This window comes from Stegodyphus dumicola, chromosome X1 (assembly GCF_044657685.1).
Source record: "Stegodyphus dumicola isolate Sdum_Otavi_A_Nest chromosome X1, ASM4465768v1".
NCBI classification, from domain to species: domain Eukaryota; kingdom Metazoa; phylum Arthropoda; class Arachnida; order Araneae; family Eresidae; genus Stegodyphus; species Stegodyphus dumicola.
This window is the reverse complement of record NC_140780.1, coordinates 183134834-183155250: the sequence shown is the minus strand read 5'-3', so window position 1 is coordinate 183155250 and position 20417 is coordinate 183134834. Positions and strand designations below refer to the sequence as shown.

Genomic DNA, 20417 nt, shown 5'->3' with positions numbered 1-20417 from the left:
TAACACAAAACTTGTATTTTCTAAATTTCTTTAGTTATTTCCAGTTCTTTTAAAAATATAATGACAGAGAATGAAAATAAGAGCAAGAAAATAGAAGTTTTAATAATAAGTGGGAGGAGCATCAACAACATGAAACCAATCATCCTCAGTTTTCTAATCAGTATCCACAAAATTCCAAATTAAGATCAGATAAACTTGCTTCTTTAAACTCAAATTTAAATACACAACAGTCAATTTTGATGACCTTTAGCAAGCAAGCTAATAATGTGGCTGAAGCCAGTTTTGTTATTGCCTAGAATATTGCTCATGCAAAACGCCTGTATGGAGAGAGAGAGTTTATTAAAAAAAACTTGGAAGATGTACTTAAAGTTTTAGATCCAAATAATGCAGCAATACACAAAGTTGTTTTGCAAATTCCCAACTCGAGTCATAGAACCGAATGACGCATAACTGCAATTAATACATCTCTTGAATATAATTTAAAAAATGATTTGAAGAACTGTATTGCATTCAACTTAGCCGTTGGCAAATCTATAGCTATCACAGATCTTCCACAATTGCAGTTTTCATACGTTTTGTTTCACCTAACTTCGTTGTTAATGAAGAATTATTAGATTTAGTAGCACTTCAAGAGTCAACCCGCGGTGTCAATATTAAAAATGCATTAGATTCCACAATGAAAACTTTTGATGTGCCTCTTAAGAAACTTGTAAGCACTGCAAATGATGGAGCTTCAGCAATGCTGGGTGAAAAAGTTGGTCTTATTGGGCTTTTAGAAGAGATGATTCTCAAATTCCACAATTCATACCAATTCACTACATAATTCACCGAGAACATCTTGTTACAAAATATTTAAAATATCCTGATGTTATGAAAACAGTGTTACACATTGTAAATTACATTCGCACCAATGCAAAAAATCATTGACAATTCGAAAATTTCCTTGAAGAATAAGAACAAAGTACAAAGTACTTCCAAATGACATTCATTTCTTTTCCATTGTTAGATGGTTATCTAGCTACAACATATTAAATCGATTTGTAGATTTGTTTGATCTGATAACTGCATTTCTAAAAGAAAAGGAAATAACCTATCCAGAATTAGATGACGATGAGTGGTTACAAGACTTGATGTTTTTGACTGATGTCATGGAACATTTGCAAACACTGAATTTACAATTGCAGGGGAAAGATAAAATAATATCTGACCTCTCACAGTTTATATTTAGTTTTCAAACTAAATTACAACTTTTTCAACTTTTTATTTTTTTATTTACATAAAAAATAAAACATTCTGTCACTTTCCTCGAATTAAAAAAATATGTTCCAATATTAAACAAGAAAAACTCAACAAGTATATAAAAAAGCTAGAAAGAATATTGACGGAATTCCAAAATAGCTTTCAAGACTTGAAATATTTTAAATCGTCTCTTGATTTTTTTTCTGAATCCATTTGAAATTAACATAATTCAAGGTGAGTTTACCATTTCCAATATAACTGTGACCCAAAAAGCATCTGGAGAATTAGTATTAATAGAGATGCAAGAAGATCAAACAATTAATATATAAGTCGATGCTGATTATTGGAATTTGTACCAGAATCAAAGTATCCTGAATTTTAAAAAAAGCTGCTTGTCGAATTATTTCAATATTCGGAACAACATACTTATGTGACACATTTTATTCCCCTTTAAAATTTGTGAAATCCAAGCACCAATCAGTATTAACTAATCAGCATCTTAAAGAATTACTGAGAAGTGCTGTCACCAATTCTTCACCAAATTTTAAAGAATTATCAAGAGAAGTAATATAAATGTGTAATATTTAAATTCAATACACATATTTTGTACTTTTATTTATGTTTCCAATAAATATAATTTCTGTAAAAAAAATTTTAATACCTTTTAAATACATATTTAATTGCGGCTTGCAAAAAATTTCAAATTTTGAAAAATGGCTCAAACTATCAAGGAGCTTGGCCACCCCTGATCTAGATGATAGAAAATCATACAGTAATGCATGGTCAGAAATGCTTTCCTAGCACAGTAGTGACAACACAAAACACAAGAAAGGAAGGACACGAACAGAATGAGAAAACATATTTACTATGCTTAGTACAGCAAAAACAAACAAACAAACAAACAAAACAAAAAAAAGAATAGACAACGAGAATCATTAAAGAAGGTGTTTGGAATTACAACCCCGGGTAGTGATGGAGGCCTCACATTTCTGGAGCATGGAAGATCTGATGTTCTGGAAAATACAAGGCATGTCCCAGACTTCCCCAGCTGCAGCTACGATACATACAATAAATTCCTCAGCACTATTAATGGGGGTTTTGTATACCAGTGTCTTGACATACCCCATCTAAAGGAAGCTATCAAGGAGAGTAAGGTTTGACAATTTTGCTAACCAATGCAATGGACTATTCTTGCCAATCCAATGTCGAGGATTTGTTTTGGTGTATGTAGTGCCATCTACCTCGTACACCAGCCAAAGCTGTACTAAGCATAATAAACATGTTTTCTAACCCTGTTCATGTCCTTCTTATCTTGTGTTTTATGTTTTCACTATCATGCCAGCGTTTCTGACCATACACTGCTACGTGATTTTCCATCATCTAAGTGTACTATATCTTCCCTAAAAGTTTGTAACCGTTATGATGAATCTCCCTGTGTGTGTATATATATGTAGTTCTGTGATACATATATGATATTTATGACATATTATATTTATATGATTCTGCAAATTGATCAGCTTCATAAGACAGCACCTTTAATGATCAGAAGTAAAGTCAATCCTTGCTTAATCATTTATATGTCAAATAAAGTTAGATTCCTCCTTCCATTATCAACAAGATACAGGACAAATACAGCTATTACACATCGGGAAATTTTGTTTCCCACCTCTCTTGATATGTTTCTGTTTAAGAACACCTTACATCTGCTATGTCATCTCCTTTATAACCTCCACAGACTGTTACAGGCTGAGGCTGTTTCTCCAAGTTTCCTCCACCAGACCCCATTCGATGCAATAGCCTTCCATCAGTTAACTCCAATTAACCTTAAATCTTGCTTGATATCATCTATCCGTCTAGTGGGTGGTCTTCCTTTTCGTCTTACTTCATATCTGCTACATGCTCTTTCATAAATATGTCACTTTCATCGTTCAGCACAAATCTGATCCCTATATTTCAATTAAGCAATTACTCAGTAATTATTCTGAATTTTCAAGTTAATTATTTTTTCTCTGTGTGCTCACAAAGAAACTCAAAATAAACCTGAACAGCCCCAGAAATAAGCAATCCACAGTAATATACTTATTTTTTCACTTAAACAGATTGTTTCAAAAATCATTTCAACTCGACCAGTAAATGAGAAAAAAAATTGCACAAAAACTAAACCGTAATTAATTAAAAAAATTTTCATAATTTTTTTCAAATCAATGTTGATAAGAAAACAAATAAAAGCCAGCTTAACACAAATATAAACACATGGTTGTAATCATAAAAAGAAACATATAACTATAAAACAAGTTTAAAATATCACAGCTAAACAACGCCTCTATAATATTTATTTCATTACAATACATTTTATATGGAAAACTTTTACTGCAATTCTCAGCATAAAGTAATCAAGGAAACTGCTTTGATACTTCAGGTTGTCTTACATTTCATTAAATAAAGTGACACATTTACACCATGCATACATTACTATATAATGCTTATGGAATAATAGCAGTAATTAAAAGCAAGACAGAAATGCCTCATTATTTTTAAACTGTATGTAACCAGGTATGTAAAAGAAACATAATAATTATACAACAATGCATGTAATACAATGCACAAATTTATTTCAACTTCTAGTTATTGAAGATTTTATAGGTCACTGCCCTTCAGTGGCCTACCTAGAATTTAATTTTGGAGTTTTCAATCACCATTATATTGTCAAAACTACCATTGTTAAATTTTTATTTATAATTTTGCCATTTAAAAATTGAACTTAATCTAATAATAATATATCTGCAAATATGTCAAATTATTTAAATACGCATCATTCATTCAATTACATTTGTACAGTCAGATACTGAAAATCTGCCAACCTGAAATCCACCAACTCCTGAAATCCGCGTTGCCACTCAAAATATAAACATTTAGTTTATAGGTTCCAGAAACTACAACATGGAGTACGAAATATCAAAGAAAAAATACATACTGGACAATAACGTCATAATTACTGAATAATAATGAATCATAACGAAAATAGCAAATTATTGACATCATGATAAGAGTTCCCCCCCCCTCCAATCTGCATCGAGGTAAAAAAGCAGATGATTAACTTTCTTTCAAGTTCACGCTTCACGTTGTTGTGCTTTCTGAGCTTTGTTATTTCACAAGATTGTTTAGTAAGGCCGTTTCTTTTAATCCAGATATTTTGTGGATATATTAAGTATATTTTAATTTTCAGCCCTTTTTAATACAATGACAGATAAGAAACGCACTCGTGATTTTACTGCGTGCAATGCTGGAAAACGTAAACACGTTGCATTGACGGTAATGAAAAATGTGGAAATTCTGCTAAAGATAGAGGCAGGCGCTACTGCTCGGTTTATAGCAGAAGCGTATGGAATTGCCACAGGGACTGTGTATGATATAAAGAACAATAAAGAAAAGCTGTTGAAATTTTACAGCAACAGTGATTTTAACACCAGAATCCGAAACCGGAAATCTTTACGTGAGGCAAAATCGGCAAACCTCGATGCTGTCTTGTACAAGTGGTTCCAGTAACTGTGGAGTGATGGGGTACATATTTCAGGTCTACTCCTGAGAGAAAAGGGGAAGCAGATTCATGCTGATTTAAAAATAGAGGTGTCTAATGTAAATGAACAATATAATATAATCAGTTTATATATGTAATAATTTAATAAATATAATTAATTATTGTATTAATGTATATAATAATTTAATTAAAGGTATCTAATACGCCTTATTTATTTTGCACTTTGAGTCTGAATATTATCTTTTCTGCCCTGAAATCCACAAAATCCTAAAATCCGCACAATCTCTGGTCCCAAGCGTTGCGGATTTCTGGACTTCTACTGTATTATGTTACTAATGAGGAAAGTTCAATAAAATACCAGTTAACAGTACAAAAATACTGGCGTTATTTTATCAGGTCAAAGATATTCCTAAAAGCTCTTTTTAAATTTACAAAAAACTTAGTTTTTTATATTAACATTAATATATTTTTTAACATTAAATATATTAACTTATTTGTTTAAAGGAATGCTTAAATCTTTTTTATTTACACACTTTCATATATATATATATATATATCCAACAAACATAATCCATTTAAATGGATTTAACATTTACTACTACAAAATTTTTCCATGTTATGACTAGAAAAGTAAGAATGAAAAGATATATATATAAATACCTATAAATGTCACTGGCTTTCCAACTGTTCCTCTAGGAATTTCTTTCACTTTAATTTGCTTGAGATCATAAACTTTTGTGATAAATGGGCTTTCTCCTACTGGACTACTGTTTACAAGTACATGAATACTGTATTCACCTGAAAATACAAGTTACAAAATACATTTTACACACAAGACAAAATTAAATCAAAAACAAGCAATACAGTGCACATATGCCACCAAAGAAACAAATCTAAAAAAAATCAAACCTGTTTTCAGAGGGGAGAACTCAACTTTCACTGCATTTTCAGGTAAATCTTTAATTTTGTACGGAATATTACTTCCATCAGGACCTACAAAATAGGTTGTAATCAAAACAATTTCTCATATCACTAATATACACTCTTTTTAAAAGCTAATCCAAATATTGTAATGTAAAGAATTCAAAATTATTTTGAAAAAAAGCTTTTTCTTAGTTTTATAGCATAATTCAACAATATTCTGAAGAGGGAAACATAATCACTCTGTTATGAACATATAAAAACTTTCACAAATATAGCTTTATAGCATTATTTAAAGATAAAACATACATTTATTCTTAAAACCTTACCTTGAATCTCAATGGAGAAATTAGGGTTATCTGATGTAACACCATGAACAATAAAGCAAGCAGTTTTGTTTATAGCAGCAGCCACAAGGTTTGATCCAGACACAGACACTTTGCTAGGAGATTCTACTAATTTCACCTTAAATGGACTACCTTAAATATATATATATAAAAAAAAAAAAAAATAAAAAAAAAAAAAAAAAAGAGAGAGAGAGAGAGACATTATAAAAAGGGGTAAAAAATATTTTAGTCATTACATTTTTCTAAAATTATGTAATGCAAAATTTTAACCATACATTATCTTATTTAATTTATAATATGTATTACAAACATCCATATTATTACTGGTATGTTTTAAAGAGAATTTTATTTCTTTTGTCCTAGTGGAAATTTTGTGGCAATTACATTAAGAACAATATCAAAGCAATAGTTCCTTTTAGCAATTTTGTGGTAAGGTAGTATATTCTCAGAGAAATTTTACGGCAATTTATCCCACAAAAAACACTTTTAAAATTGAATTTTACAATCTGATTGTAAAAATATTTGAAAGACAACAAAAAGAATATATAAGAAAGGCATTGCTAAAGTAAATGATTGTTATGCTTGTAGCTGCTTGAACAACTATTATGCTCATGGTTGACAGCTTGGCGAATTCTCAATATTTGGCAACTTGTACTAAAGTAGTTTCACTAAGATGCAGTACCCATAGACATTGCTTGAGGTTCAACGATGACCCCTAGGCATCATTGACTTTATGATTAATCATAAATGTGCATTTCCCTGGACTAAAACTCTTTTAAAATATTTTAAAAGTTCTGAGATGTAAACTGCCTATTTTTAAGCTGATGCAACATGAATAAGATTGATGAAACTAAACTCTGATTTGAAAGTTTCCTATAATAAATTAGTGATATGAACTGTTTATTAAAGCAAAAGATTAAAACAAATGTTTAGCTTAGCCTCCTTTAGTATGAAAATGCATCAGATTTATTAAGGTGGGGGATACAGTTTACTTAAGTATAAAAATGTACTAAGTGTACAATGTATCATACTCTGCAATGACCACACAGAGATAATTGTGTATTAATTTGCCCAGTTTTTGCTTATTCGGGCCATAAATTAAGGAAACTGGTTTCCAAAAATTAAGGAAAAATCATAAAAATAACAATAACTCATTCAAAATTAAGCCAATCTGCATATAATTTGAATATGTTGTCAAATAAGAATTGCTGAGTGAAACTGCAGCATGCAAATTAATGGTATTGGTGAAGTATGTAAGGCACTGCAATCGAAATATGTCACCTGCGAGGAGCATAAAATTGCATGTTTCAGAGCAAACCTGCAAAATTTTGATGTGATACTGAGATAAGAAATTTAGGATTGCCAATGTGTCACGATGACGCCTAGGCATCATTTGCCTGAGGAACTGCGACGGAGAGCTACTGGTAGACTAGAGACAGGATAAAGTAAGACAGAAGTAGCCAGATGATTAAATGTGAGTCCTGTGGTTCACAAACTTTAGCAACAATTTCTAACTACAGGTTCAGCATTCAGGAAGTTCAGCCCAGGATGGCCAACCACTATGACAAGTATTGATGATTATAATGGCAGGTACTGATATTTGTTGTTATGCACATGAAGGAATAAAACCTCAACTACTCAGATCATCCCTTGCTACAGCCACAGAAAGATTGGGTCAATGTCAACTCTGCATAGAAGGCTTCACAGAGGAAGTCTGTACACGAGACAACCAGCCATTTGCATGCCACTCACATCCCGTCGTGAAAGGAAACGTTTGAGGTGGGCATGTAAACATCCACTAGACAGCTGATCAATGGTGGGCTGTTCTCTTTACGGATCAGTCCAGGTTTAGCCTCCAAAGCCATAGTAGGTGTTATTTGATTTGGAAAGAACCTGGAAAGTGTTAACCATCAAATATCCATGAAAAAGATGCATATAGAGGAGGCAGTGTCTGTGCTTGGGGTGGTATCTCTTTGGCACAGATCTCCATGTCTTTTCACATGGAATCATGAATGCTCAGGCCTATAAAGATGATATCCTTAATGTTTATGTGAGCCCTTATTGAAGAATAAAGATACCAAAATTTAACTTACCTTTTGTGCACTCAGCAGAGCAGTAAACTTCTGAAACTTAATTAATGTTATGGGGAATATATTAGGTGATAAAAGATGCAGATTTAAACACTAATAACATATGTATTCTGCTGTAACTAAAATAATATAAGCAACAAATACATTAATGTTAATACAAGCACATACAGAAGCTTAATAGTAATAAAGAACAAGAGGATAATGGGATAAAAAAAATATTATTGTGTGGTTGACGTGCACACCTCTTGGCATTTCTATGGTTACCAGAAGTGAGTTAAAAAAGTGAGTGGAATTTTATTTCTACTCAAATGCCTGATTAATTTACAACAATCCCTCCTTTAATCATGCATTTGGGAAATGTTCGAAATCAGACTTAGCTCACTTCTTAATTTCAGAAATTTTGGTTTTGGCAATAACTTAGTAAAAATGTCTGCAATCATAGAATTTGTATTGGTGTGTATGTGTATTTAATTATGGCAAAGCACACTAGGGCTATCTGCCTAAGGGGAGGGATGCCTTCGTGGAGGACTTTCTAAGGGGAACTGGGTCGTATACACGTTACACATGGGGAAAACCACGAAAACACCCATGCAGCCAGCTCGTTCGCGGGATTCGAACCTCGGACCGAACTACCAGTGTTCAGCAACTTTACAGCTCGGCCGTTGGTGGGCAGAATTTGTATTGGAGTATGTTATCTCGATTATTTTATTTTCTTCCATTTCTCTTAAAAAGAAATATTTAACTTTAATATGCTTTAGCCTGGCATTCATTTCTCCCTGTTTTATAAGAGCTATTGTGGACTTATTGTCATCAAATATCTTAATGAGTAGTTTTTGAGGTAGTCCAAAATCTTTGCGGAGATCTAAAATCCATTTGACTTCTTGAGCAGCAGTAGCTGCTGAAATAAATTCGGATTCAGTAGATGATAAGGAAACACCATTTTGCCTCTTTGTGGACCATAATATTGGACCGATTCCTAAGAAAAATAAATTTCCACCGATTGGTCTGGTGGTTAAATCAGATCCATAGTCAGCATCCGTATAACAGGAAAGTGTTGGTGGGCTATCAGAGTCAATTTTCAGGCAAATGTCCTTTGTAGAATTCAGGTACTGAATCACTCTTAGAACTGCTTTCCATCCTTATCATTTGGAGATTCATTTTCCCTGCTTAACAGATTCACTGCAAGGGTAATGTCCAGTATGGTTACAGTGGCTATGAATAATAAGGCTCCAATGGCTTGCCTGTACTTGGTATTCTCCACTGGTGGAGATATGTCATCTGCCTTTGGATAAGAAGTATCCATTGGTATGTAAGATGGTTTGTGGATATCTGGGCAAAATATCTTCTTCGATTTTTCTATTTTTGATTTTTGACTCAATAGGAACTTGTTTTCATCTCTTTTGCTGTTCATTCCTAAGTAGCTTTTGATTTCTCCTAAGTCTTTTGCTTTGAAGAATTCATTGAGAGATTTGATTAGGCTTTTGATTTTTTCTTCACTTTTGCATGCTACAAAGATCTAATCGACATAGACAATAATATATTATCATGTCATTTCCCTCTTTCTTTAAAAACAAGCATGGGTCTGTCTCTGTGAAAAGTTACTGTTCTTTAATACTTTGACTTTTTTATTGCATGCTCTAGCAGCTTGCTTTAATCCATAAAGAGCTTTTTTTCAGTTTGCAAACCTTTACTTCTTGTCACGATTGAACTGCACCATCTGGCCGTTCCAAGTATATTTCTTCTTCTAAATTTCCATGTAGAAATGCTGTATCGACATCTACATACCTCACATGCATTTTACCATGTGCTGTGACAGCAAGAAAAGTTCTGATAGTTGTATGTCGAACTACTGGTGTAAAGGTATGACCATAGTTAGTTCCAAATTTTTTACTATAACCTCTACCGACTAGTCATGCCTTGTAACGAATAACTGTTCCATCTTCATTTTCTTTCAGATTGAAAATCCATCAACAATGGGTTTCTTTCCTGCAGGAAGTTCAACCAGTTCTCAAGTTTTATTTTGGGATAAGGAATTGATTAGTTCGTCAACTGAAAGTAACCACTTTTCCTTTTCTTCGGGATTCAACTTATCTAAGCCTTAAAAATTCTCCGGTATGGTTCTGATGGTGTTTAAGATACCTAGGTGTTCTGGTGGTATTCCATTTGTTTTCCTTTCTGATCGTCTTGGCTCTTCTTTGGATTGAATTTTGTGTTTTTCTTCAGTTTCTTCGTCATTTTCCACGTTTCAACCTTTGGATGGAGAGAAATTTCAATGTTTTCATTGGCTGATAATTCTTCGACAAATTTTACACTTCTACTAATGATTATATGGTTTTCACCTGTGTAGATTCTGTACCCCTTTGATCGTTGATCGTAACCGACAAAACTTCCTTCAATCACTTTCTGGTCTAATTTTTTACAGTTTTCCTTATGTACATATGCATAGGCTGTGCAAAGAAATCGTTTCACATGCGCTAGATTAGGTTTTCTTCCACTCCATAATGCATATCGAGTCTTATCACAAGCTCTAGTTGGAAGGCGGTTCTGGATGTAATTTGCTGTTTTGACAGCTTTACTCCCAAAATTGTCTGAAAGTCGGTCTTGGGACAGCAGGCCCTGGTCATCTCAGTAAGACTTCTATTTTTTCTTTCACTCACACTGTTCTGAGGAGGTGAAAAGGAAACAGTCAATTGATGTTTGATGCCATTATTTGATAGAAATTCCTCCATTTCCTTGCTGCTATATTCACTGTCGTTATCAGTTTGAAGAGTCTGTATGGTTCTTCTAAATTTATTTCTTGTTATTCTGACAAAGTCTATTAATTTACTAAGAACTTCATTCTTTTTAGCTAGTAAATAGATGACAGTGTATCTATAAGGTTACAAAATAGTTTTTCACCAATACTTGGAGAAGGCATAGGCCCGCAAGTATCACTATGTACGTACAAGTTCCAGAGGTTTTCTTGTGCAAACACTAGCAGCTTACGGCTAAGGAATTTGCTGCATTTTATTCTTTATGCATTCTGAACAGCTTTCATTATTATGAGTGCAATTATCTAATTTTATTCCTTCTGCACTTACCAATTGCCTGATTGAATCATAACTTCGATGACCTAACTTAGAATGCCATATTTGTATACAGTTTTTATTTTTACATTCAACTGCAAAATTAGCACTTTCTGGATTTTTTATTAAAAAATTATATATAAACTATCATCGTCAGAATATGCACGCATAATTATTTGGCTATTCTTTTTTATGTAACACTTTCCTTTTTTGAAAGTAACAGAATACCCCTTACTAGCAATTTGCTTAAAGAAAATCAAGTTGCTCTTTAAATCAGGAACATAATAAGCATCAGTCGATGAAATTTTCTGTAATCCACATTCATCTTCTAAATCAAGGTCAACAAATCCTCTGCCCTGCAAATATAAAATTTTTTCATTCGGTAAAATTATTTTTGCTTGAGAATTCTTATATATAAGTTTCTGTAAACAGACTTTTATCTCCTATTAGATGACTGCTCGAGCCGCAATCAATGTACAATTTTTTTTATTTATATTTTGTTCTGAGTAATGGACCAAGGAGTTATTGCAACAATGAAGAGAACATATTGAACCAAGCTGCTAATGACCAAAACTGAAGAAAGTTATGATCTGAAAGAGTTTTGGAAACACTACACAATCTTGGACAGCATCTACGATATTGCATCTGCATGGGACTCAGTGAAACCGTCAACCCTAATAAAATCATGGAAAAAACTCATGCCTAATGTTAAAGCCAACAACAACCTAACCCCTTTGAGTTGTGAAGAAGTGAATGAAGATGTAGACACGCCCACGGCGACTCTTGCCGATATGGTGAAAACAGTTCCGAGTGGTGAGAACATTGATGCTGAAAACATTAACGAGTGATTGGAGTGTGACGTCAACGAACCTGGCTTCGAACGCTTGACAGATGACGAAATTGTGAAGAAAGCAAGGGGAGAGACCGAGAATGAAGGACAGCAAAGTGAAGGCGAAGAAGAGCCCACTGTGCAGATGCGGAAGATTCATGAAGCGGCTTTGCAACAAGTCGATGGACTGCTGAGCTATTTGGAAGAACAAGACGACGCGGAGTTGGCCGAGAAACTTATGCTACGAAAAATGCAATCTCGGATCAAGAGAAAATGCTTCCAAAGCAAAAAGCAAACACAAATGACTGATTTCTTCAAAAAGGTGTAGTTTTACAGTTATGCTTTTGTAATTACATAATACATTACAGTATTAAAACCGTACATATGTATTAATTTTTCTATGTATCCTTGACGCCTCTCATAAGTACAAAGCACTTTTCTGTTTTCATTAACAAAATGCATTTTAGGTTAGTTTTGAGTGATATACTAAAATATTAAGCTTTAGTTAAACATTTCCTGCTGTTTATTTTATGTTTTATTGTACATAAAACGATTTTTCAAAGTTGGAATTACTGTTTTCTCTTTTGCAATACCCGTTTTTAGCTTTTTTCGGCTTATCTGCGTTTTTTGTTATCCGCGGCAGTCGCGCCACCCAATTCCATGGATAATCGGAAGTGTAATGTAGCTCATGCTTGTTTATCCCTCCTTAAAAATTCATCATCAGGATTAGATGGTGGGGGAAAATAAAAATCATCTAACCCATCATGCATTGAAAGCATTTGAATCTTGAATATCTAAGTAGCATAATTTTCAGAATTCAGTTTCGTTATCTGTGTGCAATCTTCAATTCAGTTTCATTATCTGTGTTTATCTGTGTGCAAACTGTGCCATTATTAATTCTTACTTAGCAATTTCATAAAGTTTATATATTATATGCACAGTTTAAATTTTAGTTTCAGGATTTACGACTATCAGGCTCAATAAAGAAAAAAGACAGCAAAATTTAGATTACTTTTTGTGCACTCAGCAGTGCAGTAAATCTCTGAAACTTAATTGATGTTATGAGGATATATTAGTTGAAGATGTAAATTTAAACACTAATAACATATTTATACTACTTCAACTAAAATAATATAAGCGACAAATACATTAATGTTAATACAAGCACATACAGAAGCTTAATAATAATAAAGAACAAGAGGATCATGGGATAAAAAAAATATCACATGTTTGACGTGCATGTGTCTCGGCATTTCTATGATTACCAGAAGTGAGTTGGAAAAAAACATTTTATTTTATTTCTGCTCAAATGCATGATTAATTTACAACACTTATGGCTAGGCAATGTGTGATAATTTCCTACTACAGGATGACATTGCTAGACCACACAGGGCCCACATTGTAGATGATTATCTTCAGCAGCAAACAATTAAGCACATGGAATGTCCAGCTTGATCACCAGATATGAATCCTATTGAGCATATTTAGGATGTTTTAGGAAAATGTATTGCTGCTCTCAATCCTCCTCTTTAAACCTTTGTAACATTTGCAACTCCTTTGCAAGAGCAATGTTTCTAACTTCTTACGAAACAGATAGACAGCATTACCGACAGTATTGCACATCGCTGTACATGTTGTACTACATCTAGGGGAGATCATACTCCATATTAAAGGTAATTTTCCTACAACAACTGACAAATTCAATTTGTTCATTTCATACATATGTTGATTTCTATAACATCATAATTGTCTTGTAATTTCTTTTCATGGTACTATACATTACTATACATTGTATCCTGTGGGTCAATTTCATATTAAAGGTAATTTTCCTACACCAACTGACAAATTCAATTTTTTCATTTCATACATATGCTAATTGCTATAACATCATAACTGTCTTGTAATTTCTTTTCATGGTACTTTATACATTACTATACATTGTATCATGTGGATGAATTTCATTAAATTTTACAAGTAACTTTTTAAGTAATCCTCTTTTTGAAATTTTTTCTTAATTAATGATAACCATTTTTCTTCTTCACCATTCTAATAAATCGCAATAAAACATTTAGGTTTTTTTAAATAATAAAAAAGTAGCAAACCTGGCACAGCTTCTTTATTGAATGAAATACTGATGAAGTGATCAATCATTTCTGATGGTATAAATGAAACTGCAAACTTTGCACTGCCTAAAGGATGAACTTGAGTTGGAATATTACGTCCTTGCCCACTGACAGTGATTTCTAAATTACCTTCACCAGCATGACTTGCATCCACTACACAGAATTAAGAAAAATACAGGTAAGTAGCACATACATAAAATATATTTGGAATTTTTAAATATGAAGAAAATTTTAACAGATTACAGAAATTAGAAAAAAATCCAATTATTTAATTCTGTGAACTCAACATAGTACTTCAGACAAATATAAAAAGAAACGATCATATGTATATGGAAAAGACATGCAGCAGGGATGTTATAGATTAATGTATAGTATGTGTATAAGATATAAAACTATGTAAATCAAAATTGTAACTTAAATTAGCAATAGCGCTTTAATCAAATAACCATTTAAATTTGGGTATTTCCCCTCTCTATGCTAAAATTGTAATTCTAAACCTTTATTGTGTTACTCTAAACAATGTTGTTTCTATATTAATCCATAATATAAGACTTTCACATAATGATGATGATGTAGTTAACTTGAATTGAAACCTTTCTCTCAAATTAAGCTTCCATATTGAATAATTGCATACTTCGCTTCCCCTCTTTAGTCTATTTAGAACTACAATTGTGATGCTCATTTCTTATTGCAAACGATATAAAAAAATGTAAATGTTGTGGAACAGGCATGATTAATGTGCAAAGTATTTTGTCGCTGCCAAATACTTGACTAAAACAAAATGAATATTTAAAATCTGCCATTACTGCAAGCTTCTACTTTTTTTATACATCTATCTTCTATCTATGATACCACAAATATGGACATGTTTATTCTACATTATTGATTATTCATTATTTTGTGTTTCAACATTCATCTGTGTCATTCCCAAATCATCATATATAGAAATGAATGAATACAAAGTAAAAAGCACTTTAAAACTTAATCCAATTTTGCACTGACAGCTGCAACAACTGTTCGCAATATAGCAAAATAATAATAAAATTAAGAAAAAAATTTCAAATTGATTCAAACCATTAGGTTCAAAGTCATGAAGCACAATGGTCAACTGCATAAGGTGAAAACCATAAATAAAAACTGTAAAAGAAAAGAAAAAATTATTTACTCAGACTTTTATTATCAGTAAATTGCATTTTACGGTTTTCATCTTTGGTTTACACTGTTTTTGCACCTTAACATGCAGTTTGTCGCTGTGCTTCATGATTTGCCTCCTGGTTAAATACTGAATGGATTTGAAAATTTTATTTTAATTTCATTTTTATTTTGCCTATACAGTGGTGGCCAAAATTGTGGACACTTTAGGAAATTTTTATGTTTTTGAACTTTGTATGCTTATAGAAAATGTTACGTTACGCAAAATGCAAACTTGTATATATCATTTTAAAGAGAATTTATTACTGAATTCAATACAAAACACAAAATGCAATTATTTGCAATATAAAAAATGTTATATGTACTTTGATATAAATAAAAAACACAGTTATGAAGTGGTTTTTAATGTCTAGCTTTCCTGGCCAATCACTGTTCTTGTTCTGAGAACCAATCAAATGTTAGTAACTGCCAGTAGAAGCTGACATCATGTTTACACTTGAAACAATTCATTATTTTGCTTTGTTCTGTAGAAGGAGGACCTGTTTCTTATACACCGCAATTACAAGTAGGAATTTTTGTAAAAATTTTTAATATTTAGTCAAAAAGCAATGACAATAAATAAAAGAGTAGATTGGACACCTAGAAAGAGATGTAATATTATTGTGTTACGAGAAAGTGGTCTTTCCTATGCTGAAATTGCAAGACAGGTGGGTGGTTCAGTGATTACATCTGGAGTCCAAAAGTTTTGTTTACGATATCATGAGACAAATTCAATAAAAAACAAAGAAGGAAAAGGCCGAAAAAGGTGCACCACATCTATTGATGACAGAAGAATAAAAAGACTATGTCTCCAAGATAGAAAAATGTCATCAGTGGCCATCAGAAGTGATCTGAATGATGCTGGTGTTTCTGTCAGTTCAAGAGCAATCAGGAGAAGATTAACAGATGTTGGACTGAGAGGTAGAATTCCTTGAAAGAAGCCTTATCTTAATTTTCAGCAACGAAAAAAAAGGCTACACTGGGCAAAGGAACACATTAATTGGACAGATGATCAGTGGTCACAAGTTATATGGAGTGATGAAACTAAGATATCGTTATTCCGTAGTGATGGGCGAAAATATGTAAGAGGTAGAATAGAACAGCTACATCCTGACTGCATTCAAGCAACTGTGAAGAACCCAGTTAGTGTTATGATTTGGTCATGCATGTCAGCAGATGGTATTGGTCGCCTTCATGTCATCGATGATACACTGAATGCCAGAAAATACATTGACACTATTCTAGAACTAAAACTTCTACTTTCCATCAGAGATCTCTTTCTCAACAATGCTTCGTTTATTTTTCAGCAGGATTCTGCTCCTTGCCACACGGCCAAAATATAGAAAGAGTGGTTTCGTACAAAGAGCATTAAATTGTTGTCATGGCCAGGAAACAGTCCTGACCTCAATCCTATCAAAAATTTGACCTTAATCCTATTGAAACTTTGTGGCCCCATTTGAAAACTCTTGTCCGAATGAGGCGCCCATCAAATAAAAGGAAACTAATTGAGGCTATAATTGTTTCCTGGCATCATGTAATAATGAAAGAAGAGCTTAAAACTCTTGTCAGCTCAATGAAACGTCGATGTGAAGCTGTAATCAAAAATAAAGTGTACTGTACTAAGTACTGATAACTCACTGCAAACATCATTATCTAATGTCTATCGATAACTATTATCGTTTAACTTTTTTTGTATTGCAAATAATTGAATTTTGTGTTTTGTATTGAATTCAGTAATAAATTATCTTTAAAATGATATATACAAGTTTGCATTTTCTGAAACATAACGTTTTCTATAAGCATACAAAGTTCAAAAACATAAAAATTTCCAAAAGTGTCCACAACACACACATATAAAGGAAAAAAACATACCAGTAAACTGATAATTTTTTCCCAATGTTCCATCACCAATTTTGCTAACTTTCACCTGTAATGCATCGTACACTTTAATAGTATATGGAGAGCTGATATCCTTCCTTCCACCATATTCAATGAACAATAAATGTGGACCTAGAAATATATAATAGATTCAAAATCATGCATATTTTGACATGTATGAATTATATGTTCAGTATTGCAAAGTAAACTTACTAGGATATACACCTAAAAATCTACAAAATATATAATTGCATTCCAGGTATTTTTGGATTTTCAAGAAAATTGTGAATAAATTTGTAACTCTCACACTGTGTCCAAAAAAGTCCTTATGCAGCTGTTATTTTATGACCACTGGTCATACACAAATACACCTAATCATAAAAATACTTCAAATGAGTAAAATATTCATGTTATTTCATTTCGAAGTTTAAAAGGTCAATTTTGTAAAATTAAATTAAAAGTTTTATATGCCCCTAATACCTCAAGTAGTATTTAGTACAACTTTCTACTCATTCTAAAACATAAAACATGAAAAGTTTGATTCCTGTGCAGCAAAAATTTATCGAGGTATTTAATTTTAAAATTTAAGATAATATTCAGAGGTCACACAAACTGAAGCAAAAATATTGGCATTCATGCATGATTAAAAATGAAATATTAGTACAGAAAAAGGTTTCTGATGTTAGTAAATTCAGAAATCAACATTGCTAAGCAGACTCTTGTGTAAAGCATAGATGAATATATATATTTATTTCAAAAGGAGGCCTTATTAACTGCATTTTACAGAACTCATAATGTAGAAAATAGTCACAGATTTCAGCACTGGTCCACTCAAAACATTACTAAATTGTCTACGACCATAGCAATAATTCCTGGTGGTTTGACAAAAAGCTTACAACCATTAAATTTGTCAGGTAATAAATCCTTCAAAGCTGAAGTCTGAAAACGGTGGGAGTGTTGGATGAGTGAAAGATTGCATATGTATACCAAAAGCAGTAAAATGCATAGAGCATCTTATGAAGAAGTTGCAAAGTGGGTAGGAAGTGCGTGGAAATAGGTGAAAACATCGTCAATAATAGCAGGGTTCAAAGAAGCTGAAATTATATCCTTAGATAAAGAGACTGTAAACCAAGAGGATGAATGTGACGATCTGAAAGACTTGGACTTAGATCAGGATTTACTAAATCGCTTTAATTCAGATAGTGAAGAACCATATTTTGATGGCTTCATATGATGTATAGTTTGCTGTAATTTCTTTTTTAAGTAAAATTTAAAATTTCCTTTTGTCATCCAAATTTAATATTTCGTTGTTGCAACATTTTTAATAATAGAGTCTGAGTATTACAAATACGGACTTCTTTGGTAGGTAAATATAAGTATATACATGAACGTAAATATATTTTCGACATTTCTTACCTTTAATTTATTTTTGAGTTATGGTTTCATTTCATGCATTTTTCTTAACTGATATGTTGTATCAGGACTTAGGTTGAGATTTTGCATCTATATGGCCCACGACGATCTCACGCGCAATTTAATCTATTGCAGCGTTTACGACGATGCGGTGTTTCTGTGTAATTTTAATTTTTTCCCGCCATTTTTCTCGAGTGCGCCGTTTACGCTGATGCGGCTTTTCTTTTGGAAATTACGGTAAGCTTTTCATGTGGCCCCACAGGAAAAAGGTTCAAACACAAGAGATTTGGTGATCTTGCTAGCCAAGCTATGGGACCACCTCAACCAATCCATTCCCCATTCCCTATGAACTTTGTATCTAAAGTGTACCCCCACATCTTAAGTGTGCAAGTGCACCATCATGCTGGAACTACATTCTCAACCTGATTGGTGGTGGTATCACACCTCTTGTAGGAATGTGTGATACGATTCGCCATCCAGATGGCGTGGCAGGAGGTATGGGCCAACCAAACAGTCATGGAGGATCCCTGGCCACACATTTATGGAGAATCACTGCTGGAACGAATCAGGATGTGTGGCATGCGGGTTCAAAGATGCCTGTCTGTGAGTTATGGGTATTAAAAACATCCTCACAGGTAAAAGTGCACTCATCTGTAAACAAAACGTGTGCACCAAAATCCTGCTGTTTAGCATTCGACGGAGGTACCAACATGCAAAATCGACACATGGCTGATAATCTGCTGGTGAAAATGCTTGTACCTTCTGTGTACGATAGGGGTGCATTTCTTCCTTTTGTAGCACACAGCAAATCGTCATTTGGGACATGTATGGAAAACCGCTCACATGCTACATCTAGGTTGATTTCTCACCCTAAGCAGAATGTCTTCTTCAAGTTGCAATGTCTTGACTCTCCTTTCATGCCCTGTGTTTTGCTTGGCTGTGGGGAAGGATCTCATTTCACACAGCTATTGATGCAAATGCTTAAATGTTTTCTGATTTGGAGTGCATCTCATCGGAAACTAGTCCCAGTAAAGTCTCTGTGCTTCACTCATATTCCCATCCACCACACCATACATGAAGTGCATATCGGTCATTTCGTGGTTCTCATAACCACCCACCCTCTTCGCAATCCACAGTAGAAAATGATGCTGAGTGCGATGACCGACCCTTTTATACCACTTACAATGGCACCTAGCGGCTCATCATTTGAGTCCTGACCATGCATTCTATGATGAATATTGCCCATATAGCTGCCTTCTATCACCCCTTAAAGTTTTGTTCACTTGTTCAGATTCAGCTTGCACTAGTATCATTGGTCTTGTAAAATACGGAGTATAAATGCACGGCCAACTATTGTAAAAATAAAGTCAGCATAAGGGCTTTTATGGCAGTGTATATATAATTTTAAATATCAAAGAATGTTATTTGAAGTACTTATTCCCTGTGGAATCAATTTTTTTTTTTTAGATCTGTATTCAGGGTACCTTGGCTCTGGAACAATGCATCACAAATTAGATACTCATTGTGCAGGCAGGAGGTGGACAATTAAGAGTTCAAATAATTTCTTTCTCCAATACTACTTTAGTAGTTTAGAAGGCCAATTTTCTCGGGATGAGCTGAAACCAACAACATTCAAGGCCAAAGTTTTCTTTCAAGTCCATAAAATGGAACGCATTCATTGAACTTGTTACTTTTGCTTTGTATGGAGTAGGACCAAAAAGAAGTGGCTCTATAGTTACTTTCATAAGCAAGAGTGGGTACATACTTTATCTAGGCATTTTCT

General features: G+C 33.2%; 1 protein-coding gene across 2 annotated transcripts in view; it reads right to left on the bottom strand.

Annotated features, from left to right (window-relative positions):
• jbug (filamin-type immunoglobulin domains fbug) overlaps window positions 1-20417 on the bottom strand; it is a 347148-nt gene that overhangs the window by 123076 nt on the left and 203655 nt on the right. For both annotated transcript variants that reach the window (XM_085807591.1, XM_085807590.1), the window contains exons 21-25: window positions 17216-17353; window positions 14132-14305; window positions 6028-6177; window positions 5687-5770; window positions 5438-5575 (exon numbers count right to left, since the gene is read on the bottom strand). In XM_085807591.1, coding sequence (XP_085663717.1) covers window positions 5438-5575; window positions 5687-5770; window positions 6028-6177; window positions 14132-14305; window positions 17216-17353 — 684 coding nt within the window. The remainder of the gene's footprint in view (window positions 1-5437; window positions 5576-5686; window positions 5771-6027; window positions 6178-14131; window positions 14306-17215; window positions 17354-20417) is intronic.